The sequence below is a fragment of the Prionailurus viverrinus genome, chromosome C1 (genome assembly GCF_022837055.1).
Source record: "Prionailurus viverrinus isolate Anna chromosome C1, UM_Priviv_1.0, whole genome shotgun sequence".
NCBI classification, from domain to species: Eukaryota; Metazoa; Chordata; class Mammalia; order Carnivora; family Felidae; genus Prionailurus; species Prionailurus viverrinus.
Genome location: NC_062568.1, coordinates 134801698 through 134823031, shown reverse-complemented (window position 1 = coordinate 134823031; position 21334 = coordinate 134801698). Strand labels below are relative to the sequence as shown.

General features: G+C 49.3%; 1 protein-coding gene across 4 annotated transcripts in view; it reads right to left on the bottom strand.

Moving 5' to 3' along the window:
• Positions 1 to 21334, bottom strand: part of BCAR3 (BCAR3 adaptor protein, NSP family member) — a 114849-nt gene that overhangs the window by 10501 nt on the left and 83014 nt on the right. For 3 of the 4 annotated variants that reach the window (XM_047872570.1, XM_047872574.1, XM_047872571.1), the window contains 6 exons: positions 18515 to 18957; positions 14694 to 14797; positions 12943 to 13595; positions 7850 to 7965; positions 3585 to 3756; positions 826 to 937 (listed from right to left, as the gene is read on the bottom strand). In XM_047872570.1, the coding sequence (XP_047728526.1) occupies positions 826 to 937; positions 3585 to 3756; positions 7850 to 7965; positions 12943 to 13595; positions 14694 to 14797; positions 18515 to 18957 (1600 nt within the window). The remainder of the gene's footprint in view (positions 1 to 825; positions 938 to 3584; positions 3757 to 7849; positions 7966 to 12942; positions 13596 to 14693; positions 14798 to 18514; positions 18958 to 21334) is intronic. The other variant, XM_047872572.1, reaches the window with a different exon arrangement.

Below are 21334 nucleotides of genomic sequence, written 5' to 3'. Positions count from 1 at the left end.
CCTGCTCATGCACTCTCTCTCTTTCTCTGTCTTAAACTTAAAAAAAATAATAAATAAATGAAATCCTGCCATTTGGGACAACATGAATGAATGGACCTTGAGGGCATTTTGCTAAGTGAAATATGTCACAGAAAAAGATCAATACTGTAACTATATATGTATATCTTACATATGTAATATATGTGTCAATACTATGATCTCACTTATATGTGGAATCTAAAAAAATGAAACCAAAAACCCCAAAAAGTTCCTGAGCTTATGGATATAGAGAACAGATTGATGGTTGCTTGAGCCTGGGGGTTATAGGTGGGCAAAATGGGTGGAGAGGGTCAAAAGATACAAATTCCCAGGTGCAGAATAAAAAAGTAATAGGGAGGTAACGTACAGCACAGTGACTATAGTTAACACTGCACTGCACATTTGAAAGGAGCCAAGAGAGTGGATCTTGAGAGTTCTCTTCACGGAAAGAAAAATTTCATAACTGTGTATGATGTAGGTATTGATTGGATTGTGATCGTTTTGCAGTATACACAAATACTCACTACATCGTACACCTACAACTAATATAATGCTACATACATTACACCTCAATTAAGAAAGGTAAGCACAGAATGAGATGACTGGTAGCCCATGTCGTGTTTTGGCAACTGCAGTTCTTCTAGAAGTGATGCTGTCATCTGATAAAAAGCCTTGATGATCCATCAACAATCCTACAGATAACTTGGGTATCATGATATGTCCGGCTCAAGGCTTTGATCAAACCAGAGCAGACGTGACCTAATGGTCTCACAGACACACGCCTGCTTGTGCTGACTCTGCACTCACCTCTGCCTTCATGCAGGATTTTGCTGAAAGGCTTCAGCTGTTTCTCATAGAGGATGGCGGTCTGGGTGTATTGGTGCCGGAGGGCAGTCCATGTTTTTTCTAATCTTGTGATCTGGAAGAAAGACAGGTGTGATCATTTTGGAAAAGGCTCTCTTTAAAATAAAGTCAAAGCAGTTGAGAGCATCGTATAGAGAAAGGCTAACCCCCATCCCACCCTGTTCTGTATTGCTCTGATGGCCCATCCAGAGGCAGCTCAGTTTCTTCTGTGTGTGCACGAATCTTTGCACACACACATATACACAACTTTTTTATATAAAATGCATCTCATACATTACACATTTTTTTCCATAGAAGTAGTACAAAACAAGCACAGACAGCCTTATTTTGTTAAACTTCTGCATGAAGTTCCACTTTATGGATAAAGTTTAGTCTCCCAGAGAGTTTTAGAAATTTTTTTCCATTATGAAAGTACCTTGTGAAGATTTTGCAAATGTGTCTGTGTGTGAAAATATCTGGGGGATAAATTTCCAGAAGTGTAATTACTGGGTCAAAGAATACATGCATGGTAAATGTTGATGGGAATTGCCAACTGTCCAGAGGTTATATTGATGAAAGCATGGACGAACAGAACATACAGCATTTTAATTTACTCGTAATAATGTCTGAGACACAGAGAACACTGCCCAGACCATATGATGCCACTACTCACTCCTTTATCGTTTGTTTTAGAACAGTCAAGGCCAATACCTGCCACTGACTCTGACTGCTCTGAGACAAACCACCCCCACTCATACCATAAAACCAGCAAGCCTAAGCATCTGAGGTTTTTTACATGAAATAAGAAAGAGGAACGGCACTAATACTTGGGGGACAAGGGCCAGCTCTGTGTTGGGTATTTGAGGAATTTCAATTAATCCTCACAATGCCCCGCGAGGCAGTATTTTGGCCTCGTTTTACAGATCAGAAACCAGAAGAGAATAGTTAACTTGCTCCAGGTTTTATAGCTGGTAAGAGATTCATTCCCTTGGCCTCTAAGAGCTGCATTTTCCCAGAGGACGGTGTGAAGCTACCAGCACCCGCAGGTCTACTGGGACAGAAAAGACACTACTTGTCTTCCTCTGGCCACCCCCTTCTCAATGTGCCTTCTCTCCCCTCGCCCCCCCCACCTCCTGTGAAGTATCTGCCTTTCTGAAAGCAGCCCTGGTCTCTTGTCTGGGCCCATCTGCTGGATGCTCTTTCCTGATACTAGAAGCTACAAAGAGAAGACATGTTGAGCCTGTAGTATAGGGACAGGTTTGGATGATGATACACAGGAGGGATGTGATTCTCCTCTTGGCTTTCCCTGGGTCTGCCACTTCCCTCCCCCAGCAGTGCCCTAGCTCATTGCAGGGTCCGGAATATCCTGGAGGACCAATGCCATCAGGAAGAGTCTGATGCTGCTGGAGGCTAGGGAGCCACCTGCAAAGGCATATTAGGTGCTCGGGGAGAAGTCCCTAATTGCTGAGTGTGATGTCATGGAGGGCAAGCACATGATCCCTCAAACATCCTCTTTGCTGCTCTCAGAGAAAGCTCTGAGCTGGAGGGTGACAGACACTCAGCTTACTCTGTCTGTTGCCTCAGCCTTCCAAAATTACAGGCAGTTTTGGCTAAGAAGAAATAAATATGATACAAATTAGAAACAACGTGAGTGAAAAATTATAACCTCTATTATAGGAGTCAGTATATCATGAAAATACATCTAGATTTGCTTATTCTAAATATGGAGCCTATGAAATTCCAGTATGTCTAAAGAGTTTTCAAACTGTTAGAATATTGTAATAGGAACTGACCCCCCCCCCCAAATTTCCTTGTGATGGCATTAAGTTGTTCAGCTTGTTTTTAGGGTGACCTTGCTTTAATTCATGGCTAGACCTTGCTCAAATGTGCTCTGACTTGCAGGACATGTGACTGTAGCTGTCTCCCCTAGTGGCAGTGGTGGATTTTCAGCTGTGGTTATGAAACAGCCAAGCTAAATGACCCACCCCGTGGTTTTGGTGTTACTGGTCGCAGACTGGGTTTATGTAGGACTAGAGGAGCCTGAGGGCGAGATTTTAAACGCCTAGGGCTTGCTTGGCAGGACAGAAACGGGAAAGCGGGAATCTGGACAATCAAGATAACAGAACAACTTTCCTCTGTCAGGTCTGTTCGATTTTAAATACAGACTTTCAGGTTCAACACATCCTAAAAACAGCCCATCAAAGCATATAAACTGCAAATGCACACTTTCAGAAACTCTAATTAGGAGGTTATGTGGCAGATAAGCTAGAAATCTGAATTTTTTAACGGAAGTCTCTTTTAGCTGACCTAAGGAACATACTTTGAGACAAGCCACTCTGGGGATTCTCAGATAGAAGCTCCCCAAATGCCTGATGACCCAGATGAGAGCAGTCTCTATTATACAACACACATTAGCCAGACAGATCATCTTCATTGGTTCTTAAGGAACACCGATGGCTCCTAAGGACGACTCTTCTTACTGCATGCCAGAGAGAAAGTGTGGGCAGTCAACAATCATCCACTGTTTTTAAAAACAGAACCGAAACACTTAGGACACTGCTTTGGGTTGTCTCCTAATCCAAGCTGCTTTCAGTATGATTCAGTTTACCTTCTGAGATGGACGAAAATAGTCTGTGATTTGCTAAGCATGGGCTTGCAGACCACTTTGCAGAACAATGAGTGCACACAGGCCTGCAGGGCACACGAAGCAAGTGGAACCTCACCTGTGGCATTTCTAGGGCTTTCATGATGGCCGAGAAAGAATAGAGGTCTCCCATGGAGTCTTTCAGTTCCACCGCCACCTGGATGATCCTATTGAGGGTGGCTGCTCGGTCCTCCAAAGAGCCCGTGCAGCCCAGAATGTCCACTGCGATGCCGATGGCCATCGTGTTGTGTCTGGGAGGGAAGAGATCAGTGGTCAGGCCCAGGGACGACAGGACGAGGAGGAAAGGAATGCAACCCAGCAAGAAAAGGGACTAGCTTTGTTGCCTTTTGCTGCCTTAGCTCTGTGCTGGCAGCTCGGATAATTTGGTTGCTGATTTCAACAGCGAGATCACTCCCACAGGCTGCCTGCGGCAGGGCCTGGGCTAGGCCTCAGAGGGTGCACTATCAAGAGTCAGAAAGGGTAGGACAGGGCCATGTGCAGCTCTGGATCTGGGGGCATGAAGAGGACCCTGCTGGGGTGAAGCTGCTAAAAAGTACACGTGGCTCCCGGTACCTTCTGCCATGAGAGGTCCAGGGAGACACCTGGTCCCTCAACACACTGGGACTCCCATTCTCAGGGGAGCTCTGGCCACCTCCACTGTGCCCCTGAACTGGGGAATGGAAGGAACAGGAAACGAGAGAATATGCTTGACCCAAGAAGACGATATGGGTCTTGGAACATAAAAAGGGATGAGGAAGTAAGAATGGAGAGTCTGTGTGTCTGGTCAAGAGGCCAGAAAGTGAATGGTGATGTGGACAAAGACTGAATAGCCGACCGGCAGGAATTTCCCTGTAAAGTCAGACCCTAATAAAACAGAAATCTTGTATCTGCCAACAATCCTCCCTTTTCTCATCCTGTACTACCAGGGTCAAGCTCACAGACCCAGAACAGGAAGCACAGTGATGACAACGGGACTAATATGAATGGGGTCACAGAGCAGTCTCTGCCGATGGCAGCAGCACAGACCGCAGTCCTTTCCTTCTCTCCCTACATCAGCTGACTGCTTTGGGCCAGAAAGGCCTCCAATAACTTTCTTCCAGGCTGTGGTACAAGTGCTGGAGGTGAAGCCCCATCCATAGTTTTGGTTACTAAAATACAACATGCCTTTGAAACTCTGGGGCCACCTTGTTCTGAAAGTTCACAGCTAAGGATGTCACTCCACAGCCACGCTTCTCTCTGGCCACATGTGTTGGTCTCTCTCTCACTGCTCTAGGCCAAGGGTGGCATGATTCATCAAGTGGCTAGCATTACTACTTTCTCTAATGGTTATGAAATATGCAATGAGCTCTCCTATCTCTGAGTGTGTTTGTGTGTGTGTATGGCGCTTGCTTGCAGTGTGACCATAGGCTGCTCCCTGACTGTCCACTCCTCAATCTCTTCACTGTAAAAATGTGAGCAAGTCTTGTTGTGAGAAACAGACGGCGTGGGGGTGTAAAAATCATTAAAGTGCCATAGGGCACCTGGGTAGCTCAGTTGGTTAAGCATCCAACTCGATCTTGGTTCAGGTCATGATCTCACAGTTCATGGGTTCAAGCCCCATATCAGGCTCTGTGCTGTTAGTGCAGGGCCTGCTTGGAATTCTCTCTCTCCCTCTCTCTGCCCCTTCCCTGCTCTCTCAAACATTTAAACAGTAGTTGGTAACACAATTGTCTCTGTGTGCCCATCTTTCTCTGTATCTTGGTCCATTTTGTCTGTCTCTACCTCTCTACCTTTTTCTTTCTCTCTTCTTCCTGATGTCTTAATGGATCCAAACAAAATTTTTATTTTTTTATTTTTATATATTTTTAATTTTTATATTTTTATTGAATTTATTCAAGTTTTTTTTTTAATGGTTTTTACTTATTTTTGAGAGAGAGAGAGAGAGAGACATAGCGCAAGTGGGAGGGGCAGAGAGAGAGACACACACACACAGAATCCGAAGCAGGCTCCAGGCTCTGAGCTGTCACCATGGAGCCCGCTATGGGGCTTACATTCACATACCATGAGATCATGACCTGAGTCGATGTCGGAGGCTCAACTGACCGAGCCACCCAGGCAGCCCCCTCAAGAGTTTTCTCATTTGTAAAGTGTTAAGGTTGAGCTGAGGATTTCAGATGTTTCTTTCAACTAACAGTAACTAATTTTCCATGTTGCCTTCAATTGATTCTTTCATTCACTGTTTTTTCCTATGTTTTAAATGGCCCTTAATAAAAGGTTCTCTACCTCTTTAAAACCCGGCATCATATTAATTAATTCTATCCATTCATTCAACCAACATGTGCCTAAAACCTCCTGCATATACCACTGTAGGAAGAACAATTCAGCATGGCAGATCTGAGGCAAGAAGAGGCACTAAATGTTATACCAAGGACATCTCCACTCAGTAGGCCTGGAATGGGTGAGGTGGTAAATTAAAAATCAAGGGTGGTTTGTATTTGATTCTAAAACACAAGATGATGATGTCATTTAACCTTCTGAAATGGCGATAACCTTGGCCTTTATTTAGTAAACACACTGTAAGGAAGAAAACCGCTCCCCAGACTCTAGCAGGCAGATCCCCCAGGTCAGCCCTGGGCAGGAAGCAAGCCAGGCAGAGAGGCTCCAGGCAAGGAGCGGTCAGGAGAAAGGGGAAACAGATGGAGACAGGAGTGGAATTCAGAAAAGAGCCTGGAGAAGCCCCCAGCCTGCTGACCTCAGAGCGCTCTGCTGGGCCCAGAGCGCACGTCCAGCATACCTAACAACACTGACAAAGTAAGGTCTGGAACCCTGGGATATTTCAGCTGAGATGCATCACATGGCAAACAGCTGTCTCTGTTGAAATGGTGACCACTGGCCCAGCAACAACAGAGGACAAGCTAGTGGAACTGAGAAGCAGGACCCTGGGACACTAGGGAGGGGAGAAGATGCCTGGAGAGAGAGGCTAGAATCTAAGAAAGCCTGTAAGGAGAAGTAGGAAAATTCAGAAGTCAGGCCTGCCATTCTCCAAAGGCATTAAACAACAAGGATGCCTGAACAAAGCCAAGGACCATTTCCTAACCTGCTGCCTCCCAGAAGCCTTTCGTTCAGCATTCTGGATGTCTCCTATCCATGGCTGTGAAGCCAAAGCAACAGTGGCAGGGGGGTCCTTTTATCAGCTCTCTAGCCAGGTAACCTTGAGAGCAGCTGTATGGATTCCCGAGGCTACCTGAAATGCAAGGTTTACTTTTCAGGAGCTGACATCCTAGGAATGCGATGTCCACCAGCCACATAGGGCTATTTACACTTTAAAAAGTAAATAGTAAAATACGATACTGTGTCTCCCAGTCACTACATTTCAGGCTCTCAATAGCCCCATGTGGTTAGTGGCTACTGTAATGAGATAAAAATATTTCAGCTGCCACAGAAAGATGTCATGGGGATGGTGGCCCTCGGGCCTTGCAGCCTCTGAAGCATCACTGGCCGCCCTCTTCTCATGGAAAGCTGGGGTCTCAGTTGTCCATCACAGCCCATGTGTGTGTCATGACAACTAGGAAACTGGCTGGACAAACAGGATGCTTAAGATAACAAGACAGTCTTGCCCAAATCAGTGGTCTTTGCTTGTGTGTCAACAAGTCCAACTTCTGTGGTGATACAGGAATGATACAGGAATCTGGTCTAGCACTTCCTCTCTCTTTTTTTCCTAATCCTTGCTAAATCAAAGGACTTTGCATGCTCTTTAAGCAATTGTTCTACACTTGTGTTTAAGGTTTAAGTGCTTCTCTTTATAACATGCCTCGCTACCTTCTGTCTTTTTAATTTCTAAACATCCAGTGTTCACACGGGTGGGCTTTAAAGGACAGCCAGGGCCCGGGTATTTGGGGAACTTGTGAGAGAGGGGAGTGATGCTTCCGAGGTTGGGGGCCCCCGAGCGCCACCATCCCCTGCCCATCCCTCAAAGAAGACACTGTTCAGACTCTGTGCTTCCCAGCCTTTCCCACAAACTCCCACTTGGTCCTAAAGTGATCTTAAACTCAGAAGAGACAGAGGAGCCTCAGCTCAGTGAGGTGGCGAGATGTCGGAGTCAGTCTGCCTGCCACCGCCCGGGGCTGGTGGCTGGGTGACTTACGCTGGCAAGGGCCAATCATCTGTTCTGTCCTCTATTCCCTCCTGGGGAAAGGACAGGAACGCATTCTTTGTTCCCCCCGACTTCCTCTGCGCTTTCTCTTTGTGCTTCTCCAGGAATTCCCTGGCTCAGGCTTCCGGGAGAAGGGAGAGGCGCCGGGGCGGGTCAGTGGTGTGCCCCTCTCTGCTCTGACAGGCCGGAAATGCAAGGACGGCACTGCTCACCTTTCAATTATGTCCAGGCGCAGCTGGTGGCCATACGGCAAGGTAATGAGTTCCAGCCCTGAGCTCACACCCATGTTCTTCCTCATCTCTTCGGAGACTTCAAGTATCCTAGCGACCTGTCAAGAACACAAGTTGAAACGCACCACGGACATGAAGGCAGCGCGTGAAAAGAAACACACTGAACTGGGACAGGATGGATGCACTTGTTACATTTCTTTTTGAGCAGCAGCATCCCCAAATACGGTTTCCGGATGCGATTTGGAGGATTCTCATACACGACCGGAGTCTAAAACCTGGAGGAAAGCACCTAAATTGGTCTGCAGAATCCGCACATTTTGGTGTTTCTGCCCGGCCGGAGAATGGTGTAGTTCTGCCAGCTTTTGTCTAACACAGGCTGGATCCCGCGGCCAACAGCAGCGCCGCCTGCGCACACAGCGATGAGCCCCCGCAGTGACAAGGCTGACTGTGGCCAAGCACCCCGCTCCGCTGCTGCGGGCTCCACCGTTCATGTTCTCACTTAACAGCAGGGCTGGCTGCTATTACCCTTAATTACGCCTCTCCTGGGCTCCGTAAATGCACCATACGTCTGGAAACTATTAGAGGCATGTACAGCGATTTGAAACCTGAGGTCTGAAGCACACCCACTTCTCCCCAAGAGGCCTTCTTTGTGTGTCCCAGGCAGCTCTCCCCATCTTAGTTCCAGCGTGCAATCACGATTTACTGGCACCAGGTATTAGTCGGCCATTTATAGTTATTACATGCTGCCTCGAAATGTTACAACCGAGTCACTGCATGTCTAACACCAGGCTAATGACGCTTCCCTAATAGTGTGACTACCAGATACAGTGGGTCTAACCAACCCTGGACACACAGCGGCCACGTGGCAGCCATGGAACGATTCTTCTCCTCCATCTGCTGCAGTTGTCCTGGACCCTAACAATCTGAGGCAACCGAACAGGCCAGATATCTTCATAATGGTCCACAAAAAACATCTGAAGTTTGGCTGATATTATTAACCCCGACCCTTCACTTCTGTGGTTGAGCAAAGCAACCACTGTCAGCCATGAGGAAATGAACCTGTGGGAATTAGCTATCCAGTGGCGGACTGGGAAACAGGAGGCAGAATTCCTACTATGCTCTCTGGGCCTCAGTTTCCCCTTCTCTAACACAGCTGCTAAGTTCACGTTTCTAAAGGACTTTGCAAAGGATCAAATGACTTTAAAACCTCAAAAAGCTATTTGAAAATACAAGCTGTGAGTCACCGGCATGTAGAAGAGGGAATTTTGGCTTGGTCTCTGGAAAGGGATTTACACCTTGAGGATGGCAAGGCAGCCCAGATGCATACCGCAGCCACTTAAGGTCACGTACACTTTGCTTGCTTGTTTAGACAGCTGCCCCATCAGAGGCTCCAAACCCAGCTTCTGGGTGGTGGGCATCCTCTAATTCACACACACACTATGTAATGAGATTGAAAGGTTTATCATTGATTCAGTTTTGTTCTGGAAGCACTAGTAACCAGAGTGATCCCTGCTCTGAGAGAGAAGCCTCCAAGTCTGTTTTTTTTCAGTGTAAACACACAATCCCCTGGTCCCTTTCCTGGGGGTTTGCCAGGATATGCCAAGGCCCACTTGCCCCAAGGCTGACCTATGGGACAAGGGGATCCTGAGCTCACATGGCAGGGCTGGGATTAGGTCCCCTGGGGAAATGCCCAGAGCCATGCAGCTCATGGATACAGAGGAGGGATGGACACTGCTAGAACATTTACTATGCAATGGACCTGGCAAGCAACATTGGTGCTCCACCATGAGGCATTCCTACCTCCCTCTGCTCTTCTGACCTTAGCTGTCCTATCTGCAGGGCCTCCAAATTCTGCCTGCTCCTCATCCTTTCTTTGGGAGCTGCTGCAGTGACCCAGGGGGAATGCTGGCCCTTCCCAGCTGTCAAGGGACCTTCTAAACTCTAATGAGATCGCCTGGCTCTGCCCACCATTTCTGCTGCCTTCAGCACAGGACTCTGATCTGGACTATGCACTTAAGGGCCTGTCTCCCTCACTGAGCTGCAAAGTGCTTTAAAGGAGGCAATAACCTGGCACTGGCTCAGAAGTAGAGACTTAAAAACATCCAAGTAAAGACCTGCTAGTCCCTCCCCCCCCTCCCCCACCCATCACCACCTTCACTGCCCACACGGTGAATCCTCTGTAAACTGAACCCTTGACACCCGAATCTCCACACACGTATGTTGTTTCCCACCCAGAAGATGCTTTTCACATTCCACAGCTGGCAAATTCCTATTCAGCCTTGAAAACTCATCTCAGACATCCCCTCCCCCGTTCCCCTTTCCCCCATGTTCAAGACCCTGCCTCAGAGGCCCCACAGCTCCCGTACCTTCCCCTGCAGAGCATTTCCCACCTGGGCTGTGGTCTGAATTCCAGCATCACTGTCCTTCCCCACATCCCCCGCCGTGGCCGGCCTGGCCCACAGTACATGCTCCATCAAGGCTGAATACCTAACGCTAATAGCCGCATTCTGGGCCAGGCATGGTGTGTGGAGGCTTTACATAAGTTATTTCACTTAGTCCTCACAACCACCTGGGTAGGTGGTATTGTTCTCTTTCTCTTATAGGTGGAGAAAGTGGAGAACCCGAATTAGACTCAGGCAGTTCATCCCCAGAGGCCAACTGTAACACACTGGGCCCACTTCTAGATATTGCAACAAGTGGGTGAAGACAGGATGCACTCTGGGTGCAGGCCAGGGCGGTGCCCATTCGCAGTGTGAGAGGGGCTCAGTGGACACCCAACCCACAGCCCCAGGAAGAAGCTGGACAGGCAGCCTTGAGACACTTAGGACCATCCATTGTCATGATGGTCTTTCTGGGGATCAGCCTGGGGTAGGAACCAGCACGCGGGCCCCAAATGCTGCCCAGTGCCTGTTCTCAGCTTCCGAGTGGCCATTACATTTGGAGTGGGTAACAACAGCTCTCATTCTATTTCCCTCAGAGATGCTGACTGTGCCTGCTTTGTTGGCAAAGCCCTGAAAGTCAGTGGTTCCAGTAGGAGAATAAGGAAATGGCAGTGGACTCGGGAGAGAGGGAGGAACACTATCAACAGTGCTGTCCTTGGAAAATGAAGGTGGGCACAGTGAAGCGGACTCCTGCTCTGGGTCTCCGCCTCACTGTGCCAGGGGGCTCCATCCAGCCCTTGTTCTAAGGGTGCCTGAAGGTAGATGGGGAGGGGGGTGCCCAACCAGGAGGACAAAATGCAAAGAAAGAAACCGAACCGGAAAAAGGGCAGGCTTCATGTTCCTTCAGCTGAGAACACACTTAAGCTCTAGATTCATGGCTGCCGAGGTGGTAGGAATGTTCTAGACCCTCCTGCCAAAGGGCAGTCAGGCATCTCACCTCCTCCTAGACTTTCCTAGATCCTCCAAGCCCTGTCTGAGGTCACAGGCAAGGATTCATTCCCTCCTGGGAATTAGGCTGATCCATTTCTCCACAAGGAGCTTCCTCAGTGGAGAACTCAGGCAGGTGCGTACCAGACTCCTGGCCTGTTGGAGTACCAGGGTGGGGTCAAGTAACTAGAACAGGAATCTTAAATCCTCGTACTGCCCAAACGGGTTTAGCTCACTTTAAAGTGAGGTAAGGATTTAATATGACCTGTGAGCACTGCCCAAGGACACCCAGCCAACCACGTGAACAAACCCTTGTTCTTCAGCACTTTGCCTTTCCTGGATCTTTCCTCCAGGGCCCCTCATGCTCTCACAACACACACACACACACACACACACACACACACACACACACACACACACGGAGAGACCACCTCTCAGGCTTGGCTCAGTCCTACTTTCAGGAAGGGGTTTGTTTAGCCCAGAACAGCTAGTACCTCCTTAAATTCCTGCAGGCTGTTTTGGGAGGCGTCCTACCCGCCTTGTGAGCTCCATCAAGTGGGGACTCCCTAGGGGAGTGCTCAGAGTCCAGTTTCCTGTCATGATTCATGACCCAGGAAATGTATTTAGGAAAACTCAGGCTCCTAAACAGGCCCTGAACTCTGAAGCTAATTGCCTTCACTGAGCTACACACAAATAAGGGCTTTAAATCTCACCACAGCCTCACCTGTTGTTCCAAAGCATGGATTTGTCTCTATACTAGGAGATAGGCTGAGCCCACCCTGGCCTGAGACAACTGTTTTCTAGAAAGATCCCTCTGAAGGATAACTTTGCTGTGGGGTCACCTATGAACAAAAGTTGCCCATATCTAAAAGATATGCCTCCTATCAAAACTGATTATGTAAACACATATTCAGTTATCTGAAAATACAGTCATGATATATGTTCAATCAAAGACTCAGGGTTTAAAATAGTATATTTAGAAAAAAACTAAAATCCAATCAAATCATATGTTTAGGCCTATGCCATTTCTGTGGAAAACAAACACACATGCCTGAAATTATGTACACATATCTGTTTGCAGAGTAAATGTTAACAGTGGTGATCATCAGGAAACTAGACTTTGTGTGATTTTAGTTTTTTTCTTTTAATCTGTATAACTTTTCTAAATTGAGCAAATATTACTTGTGAAAAAGTCAAGGTAAAATTAAAAATGTTTATTCTAAAGCCCACTTTAGTAACAATAGAAGAAATATATACATTGTGTGTGTGTGTATATGTATACGTGTATACATATATAATGTATAATAAAATAAAAATAACCTAGGCTCTGCTACTCCAGAAAGTACATTTTCATCTGCAGTCCACTCTCCTTGAACTTGACTTTCCCAGTTCTGATGGAGCTGAGGCCAGGGGAGAATTCCAAAATCAACACCAGCTGGGAGAACTCTATAGCCAGTGGGGGAGGCATGGCCCGTGGCAGGAGCCTGCCATCCCTCTGCCCAAGGTGATTTTTACAAGCTTCCTGCCTGGGCAAAGGTCATCCCAAGCCTGTGCTTCCCACCCTTTAAATAAATCCCCACCCAGGTTATCTTCAGACTTTTTCTATGAGCAAGCACTTAAAGGGTAAGGTAGAGTGAGGCCCAACCTGATGTCCCCCTTCCAAATTTTCAGAAGCCAGAACAACACCCACCCTGTCTGGGCACTTACCACGCAGTCCATGCTCAGCATGTGCTGGGCGATGACCTTGGGGTCATTGTTGGTGAACAGTTCTTTTGCCCGCTTCAGCATTGCTGTTTCCAGGGGCTTGTTCTCGGGAGGAAGGAGCTTTGACTCGAAGTCATTGGGTCTGAATGAGGAGGCAGTCTCCAGTCGGGGCGGCACAAACTCTACCTCGTCCTCCTGCCCCTGGTCCTTCTGGGTGGCCGGTGCCTCCCAAGGCCCAGCCCCAACATCATCATCAAGGGTCAAGTAGTTGATGCCAGAGTTCCGGGGCCCTGGTGCCCCATTCTGCTTGGCCGTTAGCAGCTCCACGTAGCTGTCCTGGGCACAGAGGGGAGGCCTTGTTCCCCTGTCACAGCCTGCAGCAAAGCCTGGGTTCAGTTCACAGTAGTTGGCCTCAGAGTTGAGCCAGGTAGATGGAGACGGGGGAGCCTTGAGGACAGGTGCCTTGCAGGGCTTGGGGGGTGGTTTGGGGCACAGCTGGCTGTCTGAGCCCCTTAGAGCCTCCCCTGCCCTCGCGTCCGAGGAGACCCTCCGAACCACCGCCGGGCTCAGGGTGGGCTCACTGCCCGTCCTGAAAACGGGTGAGTTTGGGCAGGGGCTTGTGTCCACGCCTGGGGATTGAGGGGGCAACTTACAGCCTGTGAAAGGTAAGAGAGGGTCAGGAAAAGCTCAGCTGTACAGAGAACACAAAACAAAACTAGAGTGACAACTCCCCAGCCCTCAATGCATACCTTCGGGTTTCGATTTTTTACTTCCCAAAGACAACTCAGTATGACTGTCCCGCTCCCAATCTAGGGCAATCTAAAGCATCTCAAGGGCCAGCGGGCCACACCCTGCTTCTGAGGGGATTCTACGAACAGCTGGGCTGCAGTGTCATTTTATGGTCAGAGAAGGTTAGTCCAGTCAGAACAGGACAATACGTGGAGCTGGAGGGCAGTGAGTAATCTAGTCTCGCCCTCAGAAACAGAAGTCTTTAGTCACATAGCATAAGGGCCTGAGTCACTCTCACAGCCAGTGGGATCTAGCCAGCTTCAAGAGAGAGCTGAAGACACCCCGGGAAGGTAGGACAAGATGCTGAGATAACCCACATAGAAGTGGTTCACCAAGGGGCATTAGGAAAATCACCTTGTGGTCCCAAGGAAGGTCAGTTACGAAAACAGTGAACAATAATCCATGGTCTACTAATATAGTTGCTTATGAGGTTTCCCCATATCCCACACCTCCTCTCTCCTCTGGCTGAGAAAGAACGGAGAGGAGAAGGGGTCTTGTCTGGATGGCTGCTCCTCCAGGAACCCCAGCACTGACCCAGCCCCAGAGATCCTGTCTCTGCCCAGGGAGGGCACTGAGACAGCAAGCTCATTTGTCATGAAGGCTATCAGTTAGCGGATGGGCATGGGTCAGAAAACTTGGGTTCAAATGCTGGCTTAACCACTTGCCAGACGGATAACTCTGGATAAGTTACGTAACCTCTATGCCTCAGTTTCCTCGGCAACTAAAAGAGGATAAGCATTCCTGCCTTGAAGGGTTGTTATGAGGCTTAAGAGCTAGCACACACGAAGTGTCCAGCTCGCTGATCCGCATCTGGATATAGTTCTACAAATCCCTTACCCTCCAGCCTAGAGGCACAGAGCCTTGTGTTGTCCCCAAATCAGGTGACTGGATGGAGCAGGGAAACAGCCTGAAGGAGATCAGGCTAACACTGTCACCCTCCTCCCAGAAAATTCCCAAAGACCTACCAATTGGCAGGTAACTTTCCGACTGGTGGGCTTTGAGGGATAAGGCTCTTCTGTCCTGCATGTGATCCAGGCAGGCTGGCTGGCTACCGCTCTTCTCCTTATTTCTGAAGCAAAAGATCAGTGGAACAGAGACGTGTCATTAAATCATAAAACCTTCAGGCAGCGTCATGGAAAGTTTTTAAGAGAAATGACTGCTTAGAAGGCGAATGGTACAGCACATCCTAACAGTAAAGGAATGTCTGTTGGAGGGGAAATGACTGCCGGGGGCGGTTAACACAGGATTGTGCCCTGGGCTCCATCCCCACGTCCTCAGGGCCAATCCGGTTAGTTCCCGGGCTGCTGCCTCGGAGCCCTTCCATCTGGTGGAGCAGAGCAGGGTCAAGATTTCACGATAGTCTCAGGAAAAACTGGTGAACTGGAATGTGTACTTTTAACAGAGCTTAAAATTACTTACAGACCCAGGAGGAGTGACTTGTTCAACTAAAATGCATTTTCCACCATCCCTCGTGGCGTCGGGAAGGGAGCCGTGGGGCTGTCTGCATGTCAGCACAGATCCCCATGTCCCCCAGATAACCCACCAGATCACCCTGGGGTACTGTCACTCTCATCCTGGAAGGACCAGGGCCCCACGGCCGACCTTATGCTGACCTGGGGAAGGGCCGAGCCTGCGCACCAAGCTGGCGCTGGGAGACACCAAGCACAGCCTCGCGGGGAAAAGGCGACTGTCACTTTCCACACAATTTGCTAGCACTCCTCTGCTCCCTTGCCTAGTCAGACTGGGAATTTCTCTAGCACCAAAAAAGCAGAATCTCTCCTTTGCTAGGAGAGACTGCACTGCACCAGCCAAGTTGTAATGAACTTTCATCGGCCCTCCCACAAGCTTATGTTACAGAAATCGCAATGTTCTTTCCTACCTTTGCAAGCACCAAAGGAAAAAGCAAACAAACCAAAAACCCCCCAAACTCCCAGCAACAGAGAAATTCCAGCAACCCCTCAGAGATAAGGCTGGTCAGAGGGCAAATTCCAAAAGGCAGTGGCTTCAGCCGGGCGGTATTTATGCAGTGATCTTCAGAGCAGCCAGACTCCACTGGCCCAGAACGCCCACCTGGGACGCTCCCAACCTGGCTGAGCTCACACACTGCCAGCCAGCCAACCAGCGGGCCTGACGTCAGGGAAGGTGCGGTGCGGGCGGGCAAGGGAGGGTAAGGGAGGGCCCCGTGCAGGGTGCTTCCTTATTGAACCCACCCCACCCCCACCTGTGGACGCTTCTGCTGCAAGAAGTGACAGGGCTTAGGGAGCTGTGCTTTCAATGGGCAATTGGAAAAGTGGCTCTGGGGGCGCCTGAAAAGCGGCTTGGTTAGGCGTCCTATTCTTGATATCCACTCAGGTCTTGATCTCCGCCCAGTGTTGGACTCTGTGCGGAGTGTGGAGCCTGTTTGGGATTCTCTCTCTTCCTCTCTCTCTCTCTCTCTCTCCCCCAAATAAACAAACTTAAAAACAAGGAAGAAAGACAGAAAAGTGGCTCTGTTAGACCTGCCTCATCGACTAAGAGACCTTCTCAGTCTTTCTTTCATTTATCTTAAGAAATAAATTTGTATTTTGGGGCGCCTGGGTGGCTCAGTTGGTTGGGCCTCTCGGTCTTGATTTTGGCTCAGGTCACAATCCCAGGGTTGTGGGATCCAGCCCCAGGCTCCGAGCTTGAGTGTGGAGCCTGCTTGAGATTCTCTCGCGTGCTCTAGCCCCTCTCCCATGCTTGCTCTCTCTCAGGAAAAAAAAAAGTACTACTAATAATAAATTTAAACTAATTAATTAATTAATATTTTAAATCCAGTCACTGAGGGTAGACCAGGAGGCAGGCCTTCTTCCCCAGCACCACACTGGGCAGGGGTTCCGTGCCTTGCCAAAAACTCCCTGGCTCTGTTCATGACATTAACTCTCTGTTTGTTAGTTGAGCAGCCAACCCTCACAATCACAAAAGAAACGGAGCAAAAGGTGCCCCTTTAATATTTTAAGGGATCTCAAGTCCATTCTTATTACTAAGAAGAATTTCTCTATGTCACTTCTTGCCTCCCTCCCTGCAGAGTCCCACATTCCACTGCCCTCCAGAAAATCATATTTATTATGATTACTAACACCTACGTGGCACTTATTTTTCTTTAATGTTTATTTTTGAGAGAGTGTGAGCAGGGACGGGCCGGGGGGCGGGGGGACAGAGGATCTGAAGCAGGCTCCGCGCTGGCAGCATGGAGCCCGACGTGGGGCTCACAAACCGTGAGATCGTGACCTGAGCTGACCTGACACTCAACCAACTGAGCCACCCAGGCACCCCCTAGGTAGCACTCTCTCTGTATAGGCATCGTTCTAAGCACTTTGCAGGTCTTAAATCATTTAACCCTCACAAGCCCCATCATTCCAGGTAGGGAAAGCGAGGCCCGGAGAAGTTACATAGCTTGATCAGTGGCGGACCGGCATTTGTGCCCAGGCAGGCAGGGTCCACAGCCAGACACTGACTAACATCTACCAGAGCTTCCTAGGAGCACACGACCTGGTATGTATTACTCAGTTCTGAGCTTGGCTTCTGAATTTCTGCAGTCTGCAAATTACAGTTTATGACATTTCCTCCTGTCCAGAAAGAAAAGCAATGAGTGGAATAAAACATGTGGGTTTAAGTGTGTAAGTTTAGATGCCAGGCAGCTGGAGAAGGGAAGCTGGGTAACCAAGCGGCTGGGGCTAGACTTCACCCTACCGGGCCTGCCTTTTCCCTGCTCTCCTTCTCTGGAGCAGTCAGACAGCAGGCACGAGCACCCAGCTCCATGAGAAACAGGTCCTCTGTCAGCACGTGCCACTGGCATTGGAGGGCAGGGGGCCCCAGCTGGGCATCCAGTTCTCTGGACTCTTCTCTCCCCCTGTGCCCAGGTTCGGGCCACAGCCCCCAGACTCTCGATGTCTCCAGCTCTCTCAGGTCTTTTCTCATCCACCTTCAGACTGAGCTCTCCCCCCCAAACCCCCAAAATGTTGTTGGACACTTGGCACTCAACAAGCCTATGGTCGTATCTCAGATGCGGCAACTGGTTTTTCCTCCGCGGTCCACCCCTTCTCTGGGCCCTCCTGTGGTCTCCAACTTGCCATTCTCCAACACACATACCAGAGTCCCAGGAAGCCGAGGTCCCAGGCTCTCCCTCTACTTCTCCTGCACAACCTGACCCTCCATGGCTCACTAACTGGTCTTCCTGCTCCAAACTCTCTCCTGCCTCTCTGGCACATCGCTGCCCTGTTCTATTCTCGGGACACCCTGTTCACCATGGCGAGTCTTTGAGGCTCCCTCAAACCTCTTAGCCTTGTTCTAAGGCCTCTGTGATTGGGCTGTGGTCACCTCCCTGAGCCGGCCCCTACCAGCCCCTTACACGGCCCTTTGCTTGAGCCCCACCGATCTGCCTACCCCAAGGAACTCTTGTCCTTTCCTATCACTACACGCCTGCTCCTGCTGAGCCCCCACCTGGACCGCCCTCCCCTTCGCAGCGTCTATCTGAACTTTCCCTAGCCTTCAGACCAGCCAGAATCCTCCTTCCTTCCCAAATCTCTCCTGGCCAACCCTCCCCCTCTTCCTCAGCAACTGCCTCATTTAATTTTGGCTCCAAGTCAGTTGGGAACTAATCACGCACTGCCCCATGACAGCTTTTCCAATTACACTTGGCATTCTTAGTAACATCCTTTATTGTTCTTCCCTTCCCGCGTGAGCTCCTCATCTGGCTGACTAAGCCCAGGCGTGTCCAGAGTGTCCCTCGCGGTCCCAGCACCACCCCCATGAGGCCGTGACCCACCTGAGGAGGTTTCCCCTGGTCGAGCTCTGCTCCCGGGCCTGGAGGCCGCCCATGGTGAGGCTCAGCCTCTTGCCCACGTCGGACCTGCCCTCGGCCAGGCTGCCCTCCCGGGCCCGGCCTGGGGAGGTGCCGTAGCGCTCCTCCAGGCAGCGCAGGGGCACCGTCCTGTTGATGGGCTGGAAGATGATGGCTCCGCTCTGCTGGGAGATGGGCCGGCGGTTGCCCACGTAGCAGCGCACCAGGCCAGGGATGGAGTCGAAGCTCTCCGTCTCAAACTGGTACTGCACGCGGCTGTAGGCCTCACTGAGCCGCAGGACCGTCCGGTGGATCTTGAAGTGCTGAGCGAGGTTCTTCCACTGACAGGTCAGGACAAAGTTTCCGGGGCTGGACAGAGAGTCACGAACCAGGAAGTCGCCATCTCGCTGCACGAGGTTTTCTGACACCTTTGGGACAAAATGGTGAGGGGTAGAAAAGGCAAGCGCACATTCATTCCTTCTAAGAGCTGCACCGCTCTCCACTTCTTTGGGCCAGCGGCGGACCACGGTATTGTGTCTCTTCTTGCTCAGTTGGCTCTTTATTTTTCCAACGTCAAATTCTTAGAAGACCCATTCATTCGCTTAAGAACTACGTGCTGCCCACCTACTGTGTGCCAGGTACTACTGTAGGCACAGGGCTTACAGCAGTGAGTGAAGCAGAGTAGAGTCTCCACTGTCACGGAGCCCCTGTATCTAGTGGAGAGCTGCTAGTTTGGTGAAGATAAACAAGCAGCAGGTATGGTATGTCCGATGTTGTAAAGTTAAGGAAAAAGTCAATCGGGAAGGGAGATAAGAAGTGCCTGGGAAGGGATGAGGGCCGTTCGTTGCAACAGGGTCATCAGGAGGGTGTCATGAGAAGATGACATTTAGGCTGACCCGAAGCAAGTAAAGTGACAGAATAAAACAAAGCAGAAAATTCATGTCTAGGGAGTCTGATCCCTCCCCACCCCCAGCAAGGGGAGGAGGGAGTTTGGTCCACATCTAGGAGCCTGGTGGATGGGGAGGAGAGGTCCACACGTTGGTGGAGGCCAGGCGCTGTGGAATCAGAGACCTGAGTGTGGTTCTGGGCACAGCACTCGCTGGAGAGCCTGTAGCAAAGTCAGGTCAGTGTCTCACGTCACAAAGTTATAGGGAGAATTATATATTTGCATACACAATATATGCAAAGCACTAGTACAGTGCCGAGAACACAGTAGGTGCTCAAATATTATTAACTACGAGGATGCTGATCTCTACTGTGTTGCCAAAGGAAAATCTCTACTGTGTTGCAGATGTTCCTGTGGCCAGACTGCCTGGCTGTGCATTCTGGCTCTACTGAGTGACTTTGAACCAGGTACATAATCTCTTTGTGGCTCAGTTACATCACCTGTGGGACAGGGATAGTATCACCTACACAGTAGCTATGAAGATTTAAAGGAGTAGAGTGTCAGCTACAACTACCTTATTGTCACAGTGTTCAGTTATACAACCTGAAATGATGTATGACTGAAAATTTACACTCACTGTAAGTGGTAAACAAATTTTGTGATCGCAAAAAAGAGAAGGACGGTGGTGACAGTCGTCAGTTTTATAAACTTTGACATTTTTTCCAGGATATCCCAACATTGGAACAGTTAGAATAGCACGCTACCATGGTTACTTTAAAATTCCATCTTGGCCTTAAAAACTCGTTTTCACACAGAAATTGCACTTCTTGGAATGGGGCCTGAGGAAATAATTACAGTGATAAACACAGTCGTTATCTGACAGGGTGTTGGTGAGGGTGCCCACTAAATAGCAGAGCACCATACGATGGACACACATACAGTGTAGGATGGTTTTACAACGATTTTATAACAGCAGAAAACTCCCAGGATATGTCATTAAATGAAGACAGTGGGCTGCAAAAGTATATGCAGTATGATCTCACACTCGCAAAGCCTCGTAGGAGGCTTTATATCAAAATGTTCACAGTGGTTACCTCCAGGTTGGAGAATTATGGGTGAGAGCTTTTAATTTTCTTCGTTTTACTCCCTGCATTTTCTACAATCAATTTTAAACTAAAAACAAAAAGTTAGAATAAGGATTATTTCTTTGATAGTGCTGAGGCATCTGCTACATGAAAAAAAATTATCACCATGTGATGCCCTCCACACACGCCCCCCCCCCCCCCACCCACCACCCCTTTCCTGTCATGTTGTCCTGGGTAAATGACTGGCCAGATCAGCTTCCAATAAAAACCCAAGAGAAATTCTACACCTTAATTCTGAACTTATATTTTTTCAATTTCTAAACTGTTTAGCAAAAACCCCACATTATTCACAGCTATCACCCAAATGAGAGTCACACAGAGAACATCCTAGGCCAGGACGCTGTGGTCACTGGTATAATTCCTCTACCTGCCATCTCCAGGACAGGGGTCCAGGTAGGGGAGGGCTGGAGGGTAAATAGTTGCTGGCCCCACTAGGGTACTGGTGGCCCTGCTGCTCTGTGCCACTTGCCCTGATGATACTCTCTCTTCACCTGAAATTAAAGTACTGTCTTAAAAGAGAAGCAGGTTCAAAGGGTATGAGGCAGCCGGCAGCCGGCCATGAGTTCAATTATCTGAACCACAGGCTGGCCCCTCACCTCTCGGGGTCATCACCCTGCCGCCACTGCCTCCTGCCCGCTCCGGGTCTGTGGACCACAGGAACACCTGCCTTTCCTCCATCCCCTTGCCGGGCAGGTGGAGATGTACTGTGGGTTCCTGACCTCAGTTCTTCCCGGCGATCTCCTGGGAGACAGGCCCAAGTTCGGTTTCTGTGGG